The sequence below is a fragment of the Chlorocebus sabaeus genome, chromosome 24, assembly GCF_047675955.1.
Source record: "Chlorocebus sabaeus isolate Y175 chromosome 24, mChlSab1.0.hap1, whole genome shotgun sequence".
In the NCBI taxonomy this organism is placed as follows: Eukaryota; Metazoa; Chordata; class Mammalia; order Primates; family Cercopithecidae; genus Chlorocebus; species Chlorocebus sabaeus.
In genome coordinates, this window is record NC_132927.1 from 26,101,759 (window position 1) to 26,117,148 (window position 15,390).

At 44.4% G+C, this 15,390-nt stretch overlaps 1 protein-coding gene and 1 long non-coding RNA gene across 3 annotated transcripts; one reads left to right on the plus strand and one right to left on the minus strand.

Annotated features, from left to right (window-relative positions):
- Positions 1-539: 539 nt before the first annotated feature.
- DNAAF2 (dynein axonemal assembly factor 2) lies at positions 540-9,297 on the minus strand. 2 transcript variants are annotated; one of them, XM_007986614.3, is made up of 3 exons: positions 7,411-9,297; positions 2,736-2,879; positions 540-1,383 (listed from the first exon to the last, which is right to left on the minus strand). In XM_007986614.3, exons 1-3 carry the CDS (start codon positions 9,295-9,297, stop codon positions 877-879), a joined length of 2,538 nt encoding a protein of 845 aa, XP_007984805.3. In that variant the 3' UTR covers positions 540-876. The 2 variants fall into 2 exon arrangements, with proteins under 2 accessions (XP_007984805.3, XP_007984806.3); XM_007986615.3 differs by lacking the exon at positions 2,736-2,879.
- LOC140710090 (uncharacterized) lies at positions 8,334-10,617 on the plus strand. Its single transcript, XR_012090954.1, has 2 exons — positions 8,334-8,441; positions 8,737-10,617. It is a non-coding gene; the product is annotated as an uncharacterized lncRNA (long non-coding RNA).
- Positions 10,618-15,390: the final 4,773 nt, after the last annotated feature.

Consider the following 15,390-nt stretch of genomic DNA (forward strand, 5'->3'; position numbering starts at 1 on the left):
TGACCCTATCTCTTAAAGAAAGAAAGAGATTAGGAAACACTGGCTTTTTTTGTTTTTTTGTGTGTGTAATAATATAATGAAGGCAATTTTCCTATCAGAGCAAATTGCCAGATTTTAAAAATTCCAGTTTTACTCTTAAATTTCTATAAAACCACAAGATGTTTTTAGTATTTCAATAACTTATAAGAAATTCTTCCAAATTGAATTTTCAAAATCATTACTAAATAACTAAATCTATTATATATACTTTATGTGACAAAAATATATATAGTTTGTGTGACAAAGTGAAATATAGAGTTGATGAAAAATACTATATTTTATCTGGTGTATTTGTATCGTAATTATTTAGATTAATATTGGTTAGTAAAGTTCTTTCCCCTCTAAGTTCTATTTCAAGCTTAAAAATGTCCTATTTAGTGAGACTGAGAAACAGTTTTGAAATTCTACCCCCGACACATGTACTCACAATTCCAGTTAATTGCATTCTTGAGAATTACTTTGTGTGACAAACACAACTTAGTGAATATTTATTTTGAAATTTTATTAAAGTAATGACAAAGCAAAATTTAACACAGAAGTATATATACACAGGTTATATTAAACAATGTTTTAACTCTCAAATAGAAAAATATACACATCTATTACAGGAATCACAAAACTTATCTCCTTAAGGGAACTTTAAACTCCAGAGGTAAAAAAAAAAAAAAATCTCCAGTTTCCCCCATGAGAATCAAAACTGCAATTTAAAAAAAAAAAAATTGCAAATTTTAATTTTATACTTTAATGCCTTTAGTTTTAAGACAACAGTTAACAGAATCAATTTTAGATACAGGCATTTTTTAACCTTAATATTTAAAAGTCCAAAATTATATAGAATTAATCCAAATCATATAGCAAAGAATTCTGAAAATTGAATGCACAATTGGTCACATGATCTTTAATGACCTGTACACTACCATCCTGCATATTGGTTTCTTTTATGCTGTCAAATCCAGGTATATTGTGAACTGTAGTTTTGTTCAGTAATGAAGACAGGTGATCTCCATCTGTTTCTTTCTCTTCAGTTATTATTGACTCGTTTAAGTTATCTTTTTCCTCATTTGAGCAAGTAGCACTTTTTTCTTTTATAAATTCAGATTGCATTTTTGACTCAGGTTGCTGAGATTTTCCAAGTATCATTTGAGAAACATCAAGAGACTCTTGTTGAAAGCATGTAACTGAACCAAAGCTATCTATTTGTAGTGCTTTAACTGCTATAGATGAATCAGAATCAGTTGTAGAGGTGTTACAGTGTTCTATATATTCCTTTTCAGTTAGACGACTTTCTTCCTTTATTCTTTCTTCCTTTCCTTGTAGCTGATCAGAGTTACCACATTCTTGCAACTGTGTCAAGAGAAACAACCAATTAATAATTATTTGAAATAATATAAAATTAAATTGTACTACCTCCTGGCCTCAAATGATCCACCTCCTTAGCCTCCCAAAGTGCTGGGATTACAGGCATGAACCACCACAACTGGTTTGCTGCCAGTCTTGTTTTTTTTTTTTTTTGAGATTGAGTCTGGCTCTGTCGCCCAGGCTGGAGTGCAGTGGTACAATTTTGGCTCACTGCAAACTTTGCCTCCCAGATTCAAGCGATTCTCCTGCTTCAGCCTCCAAAGTAGCTGGGATTACAGGCGCCCGCGACCACACCCAGCTAATTTTTGTATTTTTAGTACAGACGGGGTTTCACAATGTTGGCCAGGCTGGTCTCAAACTCCTGACCTCAGGTGATCCGCACACCTTGGCCTCCCAAAGTGCTGGGATTACAGTTGTGAACTACTGCACCCAGCCTACTGCCAGTCATTTGTTAACAATGTAAGCCTGGCATTGATATCCTGATTATATCCTTTCACAACAATAATCTATACTTTTCAACATGGTCTACAAAACTATTTAACAGTTATTCTTATAAGCACATTGTTGAATTTCTTGAATTTTCTTGAATTCCTCTAATTTTTCGGAGCTGCCCTTCTAAATATGTCTGTCGATTGTGGTAGTTACTAAATTATTTGCATCTTCAATACTGAAGACTATAAAAATGACCAAAATTAAGATTGAATTAGAAAGAATGTTATGACATAGTTCCCATGGTTTGAGAGTCAAAAAAGATTGTATGTCCCTGGACTAGTACTCAAACTTCCTAAGTGTTATTCTCTTTGTTCCTCATTGTAGGGTTATTTTGGGATTAAATGAGATGACATGAAAATGAACAGCAAAGTGTGTAGCACATAATAAATACACAGACAAAACCTTTCCTTGGCCGGGCGCAGTGGCTCACGCCTGTAATCTCAGCACTTTGGGAGGCTGAGGCAGGCGGATCACGAGGTCAGGAGATTGAGGCCATCCTGGCTAACACAGTGACACCCAATCTCTACTAAAAATACAAAAAATTAGCCAGCCATGGTGGCACGCTCCTGTAGTCCCAGCTACTCAGGAGGCTGAGGCAGGAGAATCTCTTGAACCCAAGAGACAGAGGTTGCAATGAACCGAGATCACGTTACTGCACTTCAGCCTGGGTGACAGAGCGAGACTCTATCTCAAAAAAAAAAAAAAAAGACTTTTCTTCTCTTAACATCACTCTGCTCCACCATTATGTTCATTTTGTTTAAAGTTATGACATTAGAAATCAATAATTTGTTAGGTTTTAACTCTGTGCTTCATTACTCCTCTATAGAGCCCACCAACTTCCTTACCTTTGCATTAATTTCAATCTTATTATCAGTAACTTGAAGAACTTCAATTAATGGTGGGGTTAAGGACATACACTGTTTGAATGGAGAGCTCAGGACCTCTTCAATAAACTCATTAACATTTTCTTCATTGACAAATAACCTTTCCTAAAATAAAAAGGGAAAAAATATTCTGCCTTGTAAGTCACACTTGACACAGTTGTATCTCAAAGCAGCTCACAAAATTTCTCACATTGTTCAGGGGTACATTTTTTAAAATGTTTATTTTAATGTTATTCCTATGAGCTGTCTTGGAAAAATTTAACTTTTGTATTGTACAGAGCAGTAAGAGTTGTACTGAGGAAAAACATAAATGTATAGGAAAAGAACCTAAAAGAAAGAGGTCTTGGTACTTTGTCTATTAAATCTGACCTTTTAGTATTTCTTTTCTTTCTTTTTTTGTTTGTTTTGTTTTGTTAAGACAGTCTCACTCTGTTGCCTATGCTGGAGTGCAGTGGTGCAATCTTGGCTCACCGCAACCTCCGCCTCCGAAGTTCAAGCAATTCTCCTGCCCCAGACTACCGAGTAGCTAGGATTACAGGCAACCGCCACCACGCCGGGATAATTTTTGTGTTTTTGGTAGAGATGGGGTTTTACCATGTTGGCCAGGCTGGTCTTGAACTCCTGACCTCAAGCTATCCACCTGTCCTGGCCTCCCAAAGGGCTGGGATTACAGGTGTGAGCCACTGCACCTGGCCTCTTTTAGTATTTCATAAGAATAACATCATCTCTAGGGCTATAAATGGGATCCCAGATACAAAATATAATTCAGCTTTAAAACATTTCCTAATGAGGTGGCTAAGAAATATACATGAAAGGATCTATTCCAATTTTGTGTGACCAGTTTGCCTTATAGTTCTTGGGCAGGTAAGAGCTAATTACAGTATTTTATTTAAAAGAAGTGGTGTGTTTTTTTGTTTATTTTTGTTTTTGAGACAGTCTTGCTGTGTCACCCAGGCTGGAGTGCAGTGGCATAATCACGGCTCATTGCAGCAGCCTTGACCTTCTAGGCTCAAGTGATCCTCCCCCGCCTCAGCCTCCAGAGTAGCTGGGACCACAGAACATGCCACCATTCTCAGCTAATTTTTGTATTTTTTTGTAGAGACAGGGTTTTGCCATGTTGCCCAGGCTGGCCTCAAACTTCTGGACTCAAGTGATCCACCTGCTTTGGCCTCCCGAAGTGGTGGGATTACAGGCATGAGCCACTACCACACCCAGCCCTTTTTTTTTTTGCCCCCCTTGAGACAGGGTCTCGATTTGTTGCCCAGGCTGGAATGCAGTGGCACTCATAGCTTCCTGCAGCCTTGACCTCCCTGGCTCAAGCAATCCTCCCACCTGTGCTCCCAAGTACCTGGGTACCTGGGACTACAGGTGCATGCCATAATGCCCAACTAATTTTTACATTTTTTGGGCCGGGTGTGGCAGCTCACACCTGTAATTCCAGCACTTTGGGAGGCCAAGGCGGGTGGATCACTTGAGGTCAGGAATTCAAGACCAGCCTGGCCAACATAGTGAAACCCTGTCTCTACTAAGACTGCGATCACTTGAACCCGTGAGGCAGAGACTACAGTGAGTCCAGCCTGGGTGACAGAGTGAGGCTCTGTCTCAAAAGAAAAAAAAATTTTTTTTAAAGTTTTTTGTAGAGACAGGTCTCACTTTGTTGCCCAGGCTGGTCTCCAACTCCTGGATTCAAGCTGTCCTCCCACCTTGGCCTCCCAAAGTGCTAGGATTACGGGTGTAAGCCACTACACCCAGTCAAAAAGTGTATTGTATTTTTAAGCACTGGGATACTCCAGTGTGACATTAACAAACTGTATAGTTATTAAAAGAATGAAGTAGAGCGCATATATTCAGGGCATTTTGAATCTACGCTCCAGAGAAAAGGTAAATTATGAAAAAAAATAGGTTGGGCACAGTGGCTCATGCTTATAATTCCAGCACTTTAGGAAGCCAAGGCGGGTGGATTGTTTGAGCCAGAAGTTCGAGACCAGCCTGGGCAACATGGCAAAACCCGGCTCTACAAAAAATACAAAAATTAGCCAGGAGTGGTGGCATGCACCTGTGGTCCTTGCTACTCCAGAGGCTAAGCTGGGAGGATGGCTTGAGTCTGGGAGGTTGAGGCTGCAGTGAGCCATGATCGCGCCACTGCACTCCAGCCTGGATGAGACAGACCGAGACCCTGTCTCCAAAAATAAAGAAAGAAAGAATGAGATAGATTTCGAGATGCTGACACGAAAAGATTTCCAAATTATTACTAGGAAATGCAAAAATCACTCTTTTACCTGAATTCCAAACACAAAGCAGTTGGTTCATGTCAAGTGAATACAGGTATATAGTTAGGGTGTGGGGAGAATAACCATATTTTAAATTAATTTATAAAAGCAGTTCATTGTTGCCCCAAATAAAAATGTTTTCCTCTGTACTTTTATATAAGCAAATTTTGTAATTACAAAATAAACACAGCTCATTGTTTGGTCCAAATAGGTAGAAAATATCAGAAAGAAACAAGTTTCAAGTTATCTTCTATTGGGAACATATATTCAGGGCCACTTGAATATGTGTCTCCCGGGTTGCAGTCCTCTATTTTGGCCCAAATAAACTCTCTCTACACACACACACACACACTCCTTTTTTTCTTTGAGACAGAGTCTTGCTCTGTCACCAGACTGGAGTACTATGGCGCCATCTCAGCTCACTGCAATCTCCACTTCCCGGGTTCAACAAATTCTCCTGCCTCAGCCTCCCAAGTAGCTGGGACTACAGGTGCCCATCACCACACTCGGCTAATTTTTGTATTTTTAGTAGAGACGGGATTTCACCATGTTGGCCAGGATGGTCTCAATCTCCTGACCTCGTGATCTGCCTGCCTCAGCCTTCCAAAGTGCCGGGATTACAGGCGTGAGCCTACAGGCGTGAGCCACCACGCCTGGCTGTATATTTTTCTTCCATTAAACAGTATTTAAAATCGTGAAAACCTACCAAAACAAAAGTGAACCTTGAGAATAGAAAGATTTTACATTTAGAGTAACTGGCCTTGCTATTATTTGAAGATCCAGAATAACACTGTGTTACAGAAACATCCCCATCAAAAGCATTTCTAAGGTTCATGCCTCTGGAAAAAGACATCATCTTTGACTCATTGCAAATAATACATCAAATATTTTAATTTTTAGTTAACCCAAGGAATATATAACAGAAATGGTTATGAATAAAATACAGAAGATTTGCGGCGGGCGCGGTGGCTCACGCCTGTAATCCCAGCACTTTGGGAGGCTGAGGCGGGTGGATCACGAGATCAGGAGATGAAGACCATCCTGGCTAACACGGTGAAACCCCCTCTCTACTAAAAATACAAAAAATTAGCCGGACGTGGTGGCGATCACTTGTAATCCTAGCTACTTAGGAGGCTGAGGCAGGAGAATCCTTTGAACCCAGGAGGCGAAGGTTGCAGTGAGCGGAGATCGCGCCACTGCACTCCAGCCTGGGCGGCAGAGCGAGACTCCGTCTCAACAATAACAACAAAATAAATAAAATAACCTCTTCCCAGAAGAGGTGCAGTTAACGTATGTACTGTTAGGTTCAACAAATATTTATCACACTTTGTTAAATGCTAGTCATTGTGCTAAATATTAGTAGGGACCTAAGCATGATTACGAGATGCAAAGTGACATAATCTCAATTTAATATAGCGCCAACCCAAGGACAATCCCGCCAAAATCTTAGACTAAAATTAAGCAGCACCATATGGCCCAAAGGGCATTTGAACATAATAACTGTGTAACTGGATAAGTAACTGGCTGAGTTACTTTTCCTCTCTGGAAGTAAATTATTATTCTTCTCCACTTTCTAAGCTCGGAAAAAATGATTTACTAACTTCAAATGCCCATTATAGAGTGCTTTTTAAACTTCTTTGTGTTACAAACCCCTTTCAAGAATATAACTAAAATTATAGCCCTTCTCCCCGGAAAAGATGACTCCCTACTTTTTGCATACAATTCCAGAGGTCTACGGCTCCCTGAAAATTCATTTAAGGTCTCCTTCCGAGTCAATGGACCTCAGGAAACAACGCATTCGAGGTAACTTTGAAGATCTGAAACCCATCCACCAGACGCGATGTATGTTTTTGTTTTTGTTTTTGTTTTTCAAAATACGCTTAACAAGCACTGACATCTTTCATCATGTGCATCAGTGCAAGTCATTACAAGAAAAGTTATAATGGAAAATGCTTTGTTTAGGATAAACTGAAAAGGTGCCCGTAATGGCAGTTTTTTTTTTTTTTTTTTTTTTTTTTTTGAGACGGAGTCTCGCTCTGTTGCCCAGACTGTTCTGCAGTGGCACGATCTCGGCTCACTGCAACCTCCGCTTCCCGGGTTCAAGCGATTCTCCTGCCTCAGCCTCCCAAGTAGCTAGGACTACAGGCGCCCGCTACCATGCCCTGCTAATTTTGTATTTTTAGTAGAGACGGGATTTCATCATATTGGCCAGGCTGGTCCAGAACTCCTGACCTCGTGATCCGCCCGCCTAGGCCTCCCAAAATGCTGGGATTACAGGCGTGAGCCACCGCGCCCGGCCCGTAATAGCAAATTTTTAAAGTGAGATGGGATATTTCAAATATGAGGACTCTGGAAAGAACTGTTACCTCCAAAGAATCGTTGTTTACACCATAATACCACTCTCTCCAATGTCCATGGCTCTCTGGAGATTTTGCCAGTTCTATCACTGCATTGTTTGAAGAAATGCTAATCACAGGTTCTGTGGTACTCAATTTATTCTCAGGAGCAAATTGCAAAAAGAAGGAATAAACTAAGTCTTGTGTGGAGAAGCGTAATTTGTACCAGAGGGGATTCAAATCTCCTTGAAGACTTTGCGGCTGGATCCGAGGCACCTGAATGAGCAGAGTCAAGGTTTCTTTGTCCTGATTACACAGTAACGGAGGACACAAAGGCTCCCCGCTCTTGGTCCCGGGACCACCCATGGCGCGGGCTGAGGGCTCACAGCGCTTGCCCTCCGACTCCGCGCGCGTCTCCACACCGGTATCTCCGCGCGCACTCTCTCTTCCCGCATAAGACTCCCAGGCAAGGCCCCGGCAGGACGTACAAAGGGAGCCTCCGCCACCAGGTGAGTTCTCTCCTCCGGGAGATGGTTCCTCCACGCTGCCCGGCGGCGACCCCGCGTGCCTGCTCAAGTCCTGCTCCCCCGGCTTGGGGACACGCTCCTCTCCAGCGCCGGCCGGCGGGGACGCCACCTTGGGGTCGCCCACGGTGGTGACCCCAGAGCTCGCAGCCCCAGCCACGAAGGTATCGCGGCCTCCGTCCTCGGCGCGACTCCCCGCGAGTCCCGCCTCCCCCTCGTGAACGGAAGGGCAGGCCTGGCCGTCAGTTCCGGACGGGTCCAAAGACTCTTCCGGCGTGGCGGCGGCGACTGCGCCGGCGACGGCGGGATCCCGGCGCGCGGCCGGTAGTACCACTGGCAGCGTAACCACCAGCTGCCGCCGGGCCTTGTTGAATTGTGCCTTGCCGCGGCCGTCGTCCACTGGGTACGGGAGCGATAGCCGCAGCCGGTAGTCGGGTTTCCTTGAGTCGAGGCACAGCAGCTTTCCCGTCACCTCCAGCGCCGCCTGCGCGGCCGAGCGCAACAGCGGCAGTTCGATGGTGACCACCAGCTCATGGGGTACGGGGCTCGGGGCTGAGTCCCGGGAGCAGCGGTAATCCTGGAGGTCCACGTGGTGGCGCTGCACCACGCTGTAGCGGGGCTCAGTGGGGGCGGGCTGCAAGGCCGCTTCCGGAGGGGAGGGCGCCCGGGGCCCCGGGGTTGCAGAGTTCCCGGCGCTTGCCGGGTACTGGTAGGGGTACGGGAAGTCCGGGAGAGGCCCCTTCGGCTCCCCCTCAGGCCTGGCCAGGATGACCCCGGGCAGGGGTGTGCGCAGCACCGCAGCCTCGGGGGTCCCCTTATACTTGGCTTTCAGGGTCTTGGCATTCCTGCGGTCCAGCTTCACGCCGAACTGCTTCTCGACTGCCTCCAGGGCCGTAGCGTCCAGCATCTGGCGGAAGCCCTCGTGCCGCTGGGCCAGCGCTAGCGCGTCTGGATGGAAGACCACGTCGTAGACCATGTATCGGCTGCTGTTGCGCCCCGCGTACTCACGGCCTGGCGCCAAGCTGTAGGGCAGGGACCAGTGACTGCCAGGAGCTGCGCCCCGGTCGTCATCGGAGCCGGGCCGGCTGCTGGGCGCGCCCACCAGCGCATTGCTGCAGACGTTCACGAAGCAGCGCCGTGTCCCGTCCAGGCTGGTGCGCAGCACGTGCCCCGGCTCCGGGTGCACGAACCGCACCTCCACCCCGCGCTCACGCTCTAGTGTGGTGATCTCCGCCTCGTAGCGCCGCCGGTTCTCCGGGTTGGTGAGCTCCTCGGCGTACTGGGAGAACATTCGCCGGAACTCCGGGTCCTGGAAGGCGGAGGTGAGCCGCTGGACCTCCTCTCCACTCAGGTCTAAGTCCTCCAGCGACGAGGAGGCCTCCGCTTTGGCCATACTGCCCTGTGGCTTCTCGCCCTCTGGCCAAGGGGGATCAATCTGAGACTGGCTTGGGGGATCCGCCTCAGAGTCTCTGGGCAGCGGAGAGTGACGCGGTGGAGATCGGTAACGGCTGGAAAATTGAGCCTTGAGCAGCGCGTGCTTGTTGCCATAGTGACACCACTAACATTCGGGAGGAGGGGTAGAAATCTTGGTGGAATAGGCTGGGCGAGTGGTTCAGGCCTGTAATCCCAGCACTTGGGAGGCCGAGGTGGGCGGATCACGAAGTCAGGAGATTGAGACCATCCTGGCTAAAACGGTGAAACCCCATCTCTACTAAAAATACAAAAATATTAGCTGGGCTAGGGGGCGCCTGTAGTCCCAGCTACTTGGGAGACTGAGGCAGGAGAATAGCGTGAACCCGGGAGGCGGAGCTCTTGCAGTGAGCCGAGATCGCGCCACTGCACTCCAGCCTGGGCGACAGAGCGAGACTCCGTCTCAAAAAAAAAAAAAAGGAAATAATGGTGGAATAGTGGAAATGCCAGAAATAGCCCTCTTAGATTCTTCAAACTAACCCACTGCTGTACTTTCTCTGTTTTATAGATTCCTGTGCCATAGTGCAGTTACTTACTTCTGCAGAATAACTATTGTAGTAACTGTCATAATTTCCAGCATTACGTGCATTATCCCATTCATTGCTCACACCACTAAAAGATAAAAACCTCATCCCCCTTTCACAAACAAGAAGATGGGACCTGAGAAGTTGAACCAAGGTCACATAGCCAGTGTATTCAACAGGCGAATCCAAACCTAAGTTTATCTGCGTTTTTCACTTTGCTAAACCAACATTTCAATCTTTTTTGTTGTTGTTGAGATAGAGTCTCACTCTGTCTCCCAGGCTGGCATGCAGTGGCGAGATCTTGGCTCACTGCAGCTTTAGCCTCCGGGTTCAAGCAATTCTCCTGCCTCAGCCTCCCAAGTAGCTGGGATTACAGGTGCCCGCAACCACACCAGGCTAATTTTTGTATTTTTAGTAGAGATGGGGTTTTACCATGTTGGCCAGGCTCGTCTTGAACTCCTGACCTCAGGTGATCCACCCTCCTCGGCCTCCCAAAATGCTGGGATTACAGACGTGAGCGATGGCGCCCGGCCAACCTTTCAATCTCAGTGTTCCTCCTTTGCATTTTCTGGCGATTCCACTATAATATTTACCCAGTAAAAACTCATTTAGGGCAAGACATGGGCAGGATGTTCATAACACAATTGTCAGTGGCCTGTGAACATATAAGACTACGTTAATAATAAAAATGCAAATATACCACATTTAAACTACCAAAATAGCAAAGATCCTTATTGTGTTTCCTTGGGGTGGGAGTAGACTTTAGTAAAATCTTTTTAGAAAGCAGTTGTGCAATTGTATCAACACCATTTATTCATTTGTGTATGTATGTATATATTTTTGAGACAGGGTCTCACTCTGTTGCCCAGGCTGGAGTGCAGCTTCAACCTCCGGGGCTCAAGCAGTACTCCTGCCTCAGCCTCCCAAGTAACTGGGACTACAGCCATGCGCCACCATGCCTGGCTAATTTTTTAAGTTTTTGTAGAGATAGGGTTCTCACTGTGTTGCCCAGGCTGGTCTCCAACTCCTGGATTCAGATGATCCTCACACCTTGGCCTCCCAGAGTGCTGGGATTATAGGATTATAGGCGTGAGCCACCACACCAGGTCCAAAACCCTTTTTTTTTTTTTTTTTTTTTGAGGCTATCTCACTCTTTTGCCCAGGCTGGAGTGCAGTGGTGCAATCATGGCTCACTGCAACCTCCACCTCCCAGGTTCAAGCAATTCTCGCTGCCTCAGCCTCCCAAGTAGCTGGGATTACAGTCACTCACCACCACGTCCGGCTAAGTTTTGTATTTTTAGTAGAGATGGGATTTCACCATGTTGGCCAGGCTGGTCTCCCACCCTTGACCTCAAGTGATTTGCCCACGTCAGCCTCCCAAAGTGCTGGGATTACAGGCATGAGCCACCGCGCCTGGCCTAAAACCTTTCTGATGTGCATATTTTTTTTTTACCCAAATGCCCTTAGAGTATTTGACACAATACTCTTAGAACATTCTCAAGGTGACATCATTTATGATTCTAAAGGTTTGAGAAGAATCTACAAATTCAGCAATGGAACTGATTGAGCAGGTTTTGGTAGAGCCACACAACAGAATTTTGTACAACCATTCAAAATGATCATATGGAAGTATATTTATTTACTGGAGTAGTTATTTATTCATTGGTAATTGGTCAATTCAGTGATCATTTTTCTATTCTCAGCAACATTTAACACAGTTGATGTTGGCATTACCTCAGTGACAAGACACTTTCCAGATTTCTCTTCTATCTCATCAGTCACTCTCATAGTTTTGCTCTGTAGGTATCTACTTCTTTTCAACTTCTACATGGAAATGCCCCAAAACTAGGACCCAGTCTGTTACCCATCTATATTCTCCTTCAGAAATATATTTACACTCACACATACTTGTCTTACACTCAGGTTTTACACTCCTATATCCAGCTGCACATTCGAGGTGTCCATTTGAGTGATTAATGCGTAAGCTACTCAGGCTTGAAATGATCAAGATCAGCAGAACTCCTGACTGTCTTCCCAAACCACTGCCTCATCTTATGGTCTCTTGGAAGCATTCAAAGCAGTTGACTGCCCCCTTGAAACACATCTTTCTCATGTTTTGCAGAACTCCAAACTGTCCCATTTTCCTCCTCCTTTTTGCTCCTGCCAGTTTTCCAAATGTGGGAGTCACCCAAGGCTTTGTTCATCAGCCCTCTTACCTAATCATATTTCTTCCAAGATGTCTTATGCAGGCCCATAGTTTTAAATGCCATCTGTGTTCAAATTAGTCCTTTCAAGAAATATTTATTGTGTGCTCATTGCACTTATTATATAGGTAATTAACAAGGATGTGAAGCAGCTGCATTTCCTTTTTTTTTTTTTTCTTTGAGACAGAGTCTTGCTCTTTTGCCTAGGCTGGAGTGCAATGGCGCGATCTTGGCTCACTGCAACCTCCGCCTCCTGGGTTCAAACGATTCTCCTGCATCAGCGTCCCAAGTAGCTGGGATTGCAGGGGCCCACCACCATGCCCGGCTAATATTTGTATTATTTAGTAGAGATGGGGTTTCACTATATTGGTCAGGCTGGTCTCGAATTCCTGACCTCAGGTGATCCGCCCACATCAGCCTCCCAAAGTGCTGAGATTACAGGTGCAAGCCACCATGCCCAGCCAGCAATTACACTTTCATATCCTGGGAGTCTGTGTTGGAACACTGTTAACATAATGCTTATGACAATGAAATTCTACTCCCAGATACACATTCAACAGAAACACGTATCCCCACCAAAAGACATGTACTACAATGTGTGTATTCATAGCGGCACTATTCACAACTGACAAATTCTGGAAACAACCCAAATTCTCATTCATAGTAGAATGGATAAATAAATGGTAAATACCCACCCATACAATGCACTACTCAACAGTATAGATGAATATCATTAACATCATGGTGCTTGAAAGAAACCAGATGTAAAATAATACATATGACTCTGTCATATAATGGACAAAACTTGGCAAAATAAATCTGTTAAGCCAAGCTAGTGATGGCCATTTTGGGAGAGCTTCTGGGGTGAGAGTCTGTTAATCTTGGTTACACTGGGTATGCAATTTGTGAGATTCATTGTGCTGTACACTGACAATAGATTTTGTGTATCTTTTAAAGTCAAAAAATGTACTTTTTTTTGTTTTTTGGAGACAGAGTCTCCCTCTGTGATCTAGGCTGGAGTGCAGTGGCACAATCTCAGCTCACTGCAACCTCCGCCTCCCAGGTTCAAGCAGTACTCCTGCCTCAGCCTCCCAGGTAGCTGGTATTACAGATGCCCACCACCCACGCCTGGCTAATTTTTGTATTTTTAGTAGAGATGGGGTTTTGCCATATAACCAGGCTAGTCTCAAACTCCTGACCTCAGGTGATCCACCCTCCTCAGCCTCCCAAAGTGCTGGGATTACAGGAATGAGCCACCTTACTCAGCCTAAAAAAAAGAAAAAAAAAAACTTTGGTATTTTTTGTTAAAAAATAAAAAAACTTTGCCCTCATGGATTTCATCTGGGGTGAGACTAGTGAGTCCAAAATGGTATCTCCAGTTCTGTCTGACCACTGAACTCTAAGAGACTTACATGCCACTGCCCCGCAGAGTTCTCCACCTGGATGTTTGATGGGCATCTCACATTAACAGTTCTACATAGAAATCTTGATTTTTACATCTTGAACTTGTTCTCTCCCCAGTCGCTCTAAATGATACTGCCTGCCCAGCTACTTAAACCTAAAACGTAAGCATAATTCTCGATTCCTCTTTCCCTCACCCTGCTGCCATTCAGTTACATAGTCCTGTTGCCTCTTCTTGTACACTCCAAATATATCCACTTCTTTCTATTTCTACTGTGAGCCACCATCATCTCCATCGCAGACTAGTGCAATAGCTTCCAATTGGTCTCTTCAGCTCTTCCCTTCTGACAATCTCTTTTCCACACAATTGCTTTAGTGATCTTTAAAATCAAATCAATTTACATCATTCTCTGCTGAAAACCTAGTAGCTTCATATCCAGGTTCCTCACATGTGTCTACACTTAATCCCTAACCCTCTTCATATTCACCATCTAATTTTCTTCCCCGGATCAGTCTAATGTCAGAATACTCTTGACTCCTGTGCAGCCTGGGTACAGGCCATTGAACCTCAAGACCTTAAATGATGTCACCTTAGTGACTCCCTGCAACATGCTTCTCCCACCTCCAACACCTTATATAATTATGGCCAGCAACGTTTTTGTTGTTCTTGTTTTGAGATGGAGTTTCACTCTGTCACCCAGGCTGGAGTGCAGCAGTGCGATGGCGGCTCACTGCAACCTCTGCCTCCTGGGTTCAAGCAATTCTCGTGCCCCGGCCTACAAGTAGCTGGGACTACAGGAAGGTACCACCATGCCCAGCTAATTTTTTTTTTTTTTTTTGTATTAGTAGAGATGGGGTTGTCTCCATGTTGGCCAGGCTGGTCTCGAACTCCTGACCTCAAGTGATCTGCCCGCCTCAGCCTCCCAAAGTGCTGGGATTACGGCCATGAGGCACCATGCTTGGCTTTTTTTTTTTTTTTTTTTTTTTAAAGCATGGTTTATATTTGGTATTTTCTTGTTATAGGGTATGGCTCTCCCCATTTGAAAAGGGAAGCATCATGAAATCTAGGACCTTGCCTTTCTGATTTACCACTGGATTCTCTGATGCCTAGAACATTATTGGACAGGCAGATGAATTAATATAGTAAAGAAAAAAATCAAGTTTAGTACGTATAGTATGATCCCAAAATATTTTTATAGGAAAAATGTATACATAGAGAAAAATCTGGAAGCATATTTACCAAATATTAACAATATTTCTGATAGTGGAATTGCAGGTTGTTAAAAATTTTCTTTATGCTTGCTTATATTTTATAATTTTCTATGAACTTGTTTAGTAAAAAGTCTTAGAACACTCAGCTGTTAGGTTTTAAAGCTTTGCATCTAAAATAGCTTTGAGACATAAAGATGAGTTCCAAAGGGTTTAAAGCACCTGAGGGATGTGTAAAATTGCACTCTTTTCTATTATAACCCTGAGGTCAGTGAGCATAACCAAGGATTGTCAACTTATTTTCACTCACCTTTGTAATGTCAAAATTCTGGACGTTTGACCTTAAAAACGGCATTTCCAAACATGAACACACCATACTTCTCACAAGACAACAAACTACAACTGGTTGTTTAGAAGTGATGATGGCCTTTAGGGTTCCTGAACCCTCTGAAATTATGTGTAAGGGTAGGCTCATGTGGGGCTGGGGGACATGGGTCTCAGTAGAGGCCCATAGGGCCCGTAGCTTTCATTAGATTTTCTGAGGGTTCCTACCCTCTGCTTTGCCAAATTTCTTACTATGTGATGTTCTCTTTCCCAGAAGAATCTCTTCGGGAAAAGACAGTGTAGTTGTGGAAGAGCCCCCTTGCCCAAGACAAATGTTCCCTTGCCTAAAATTCA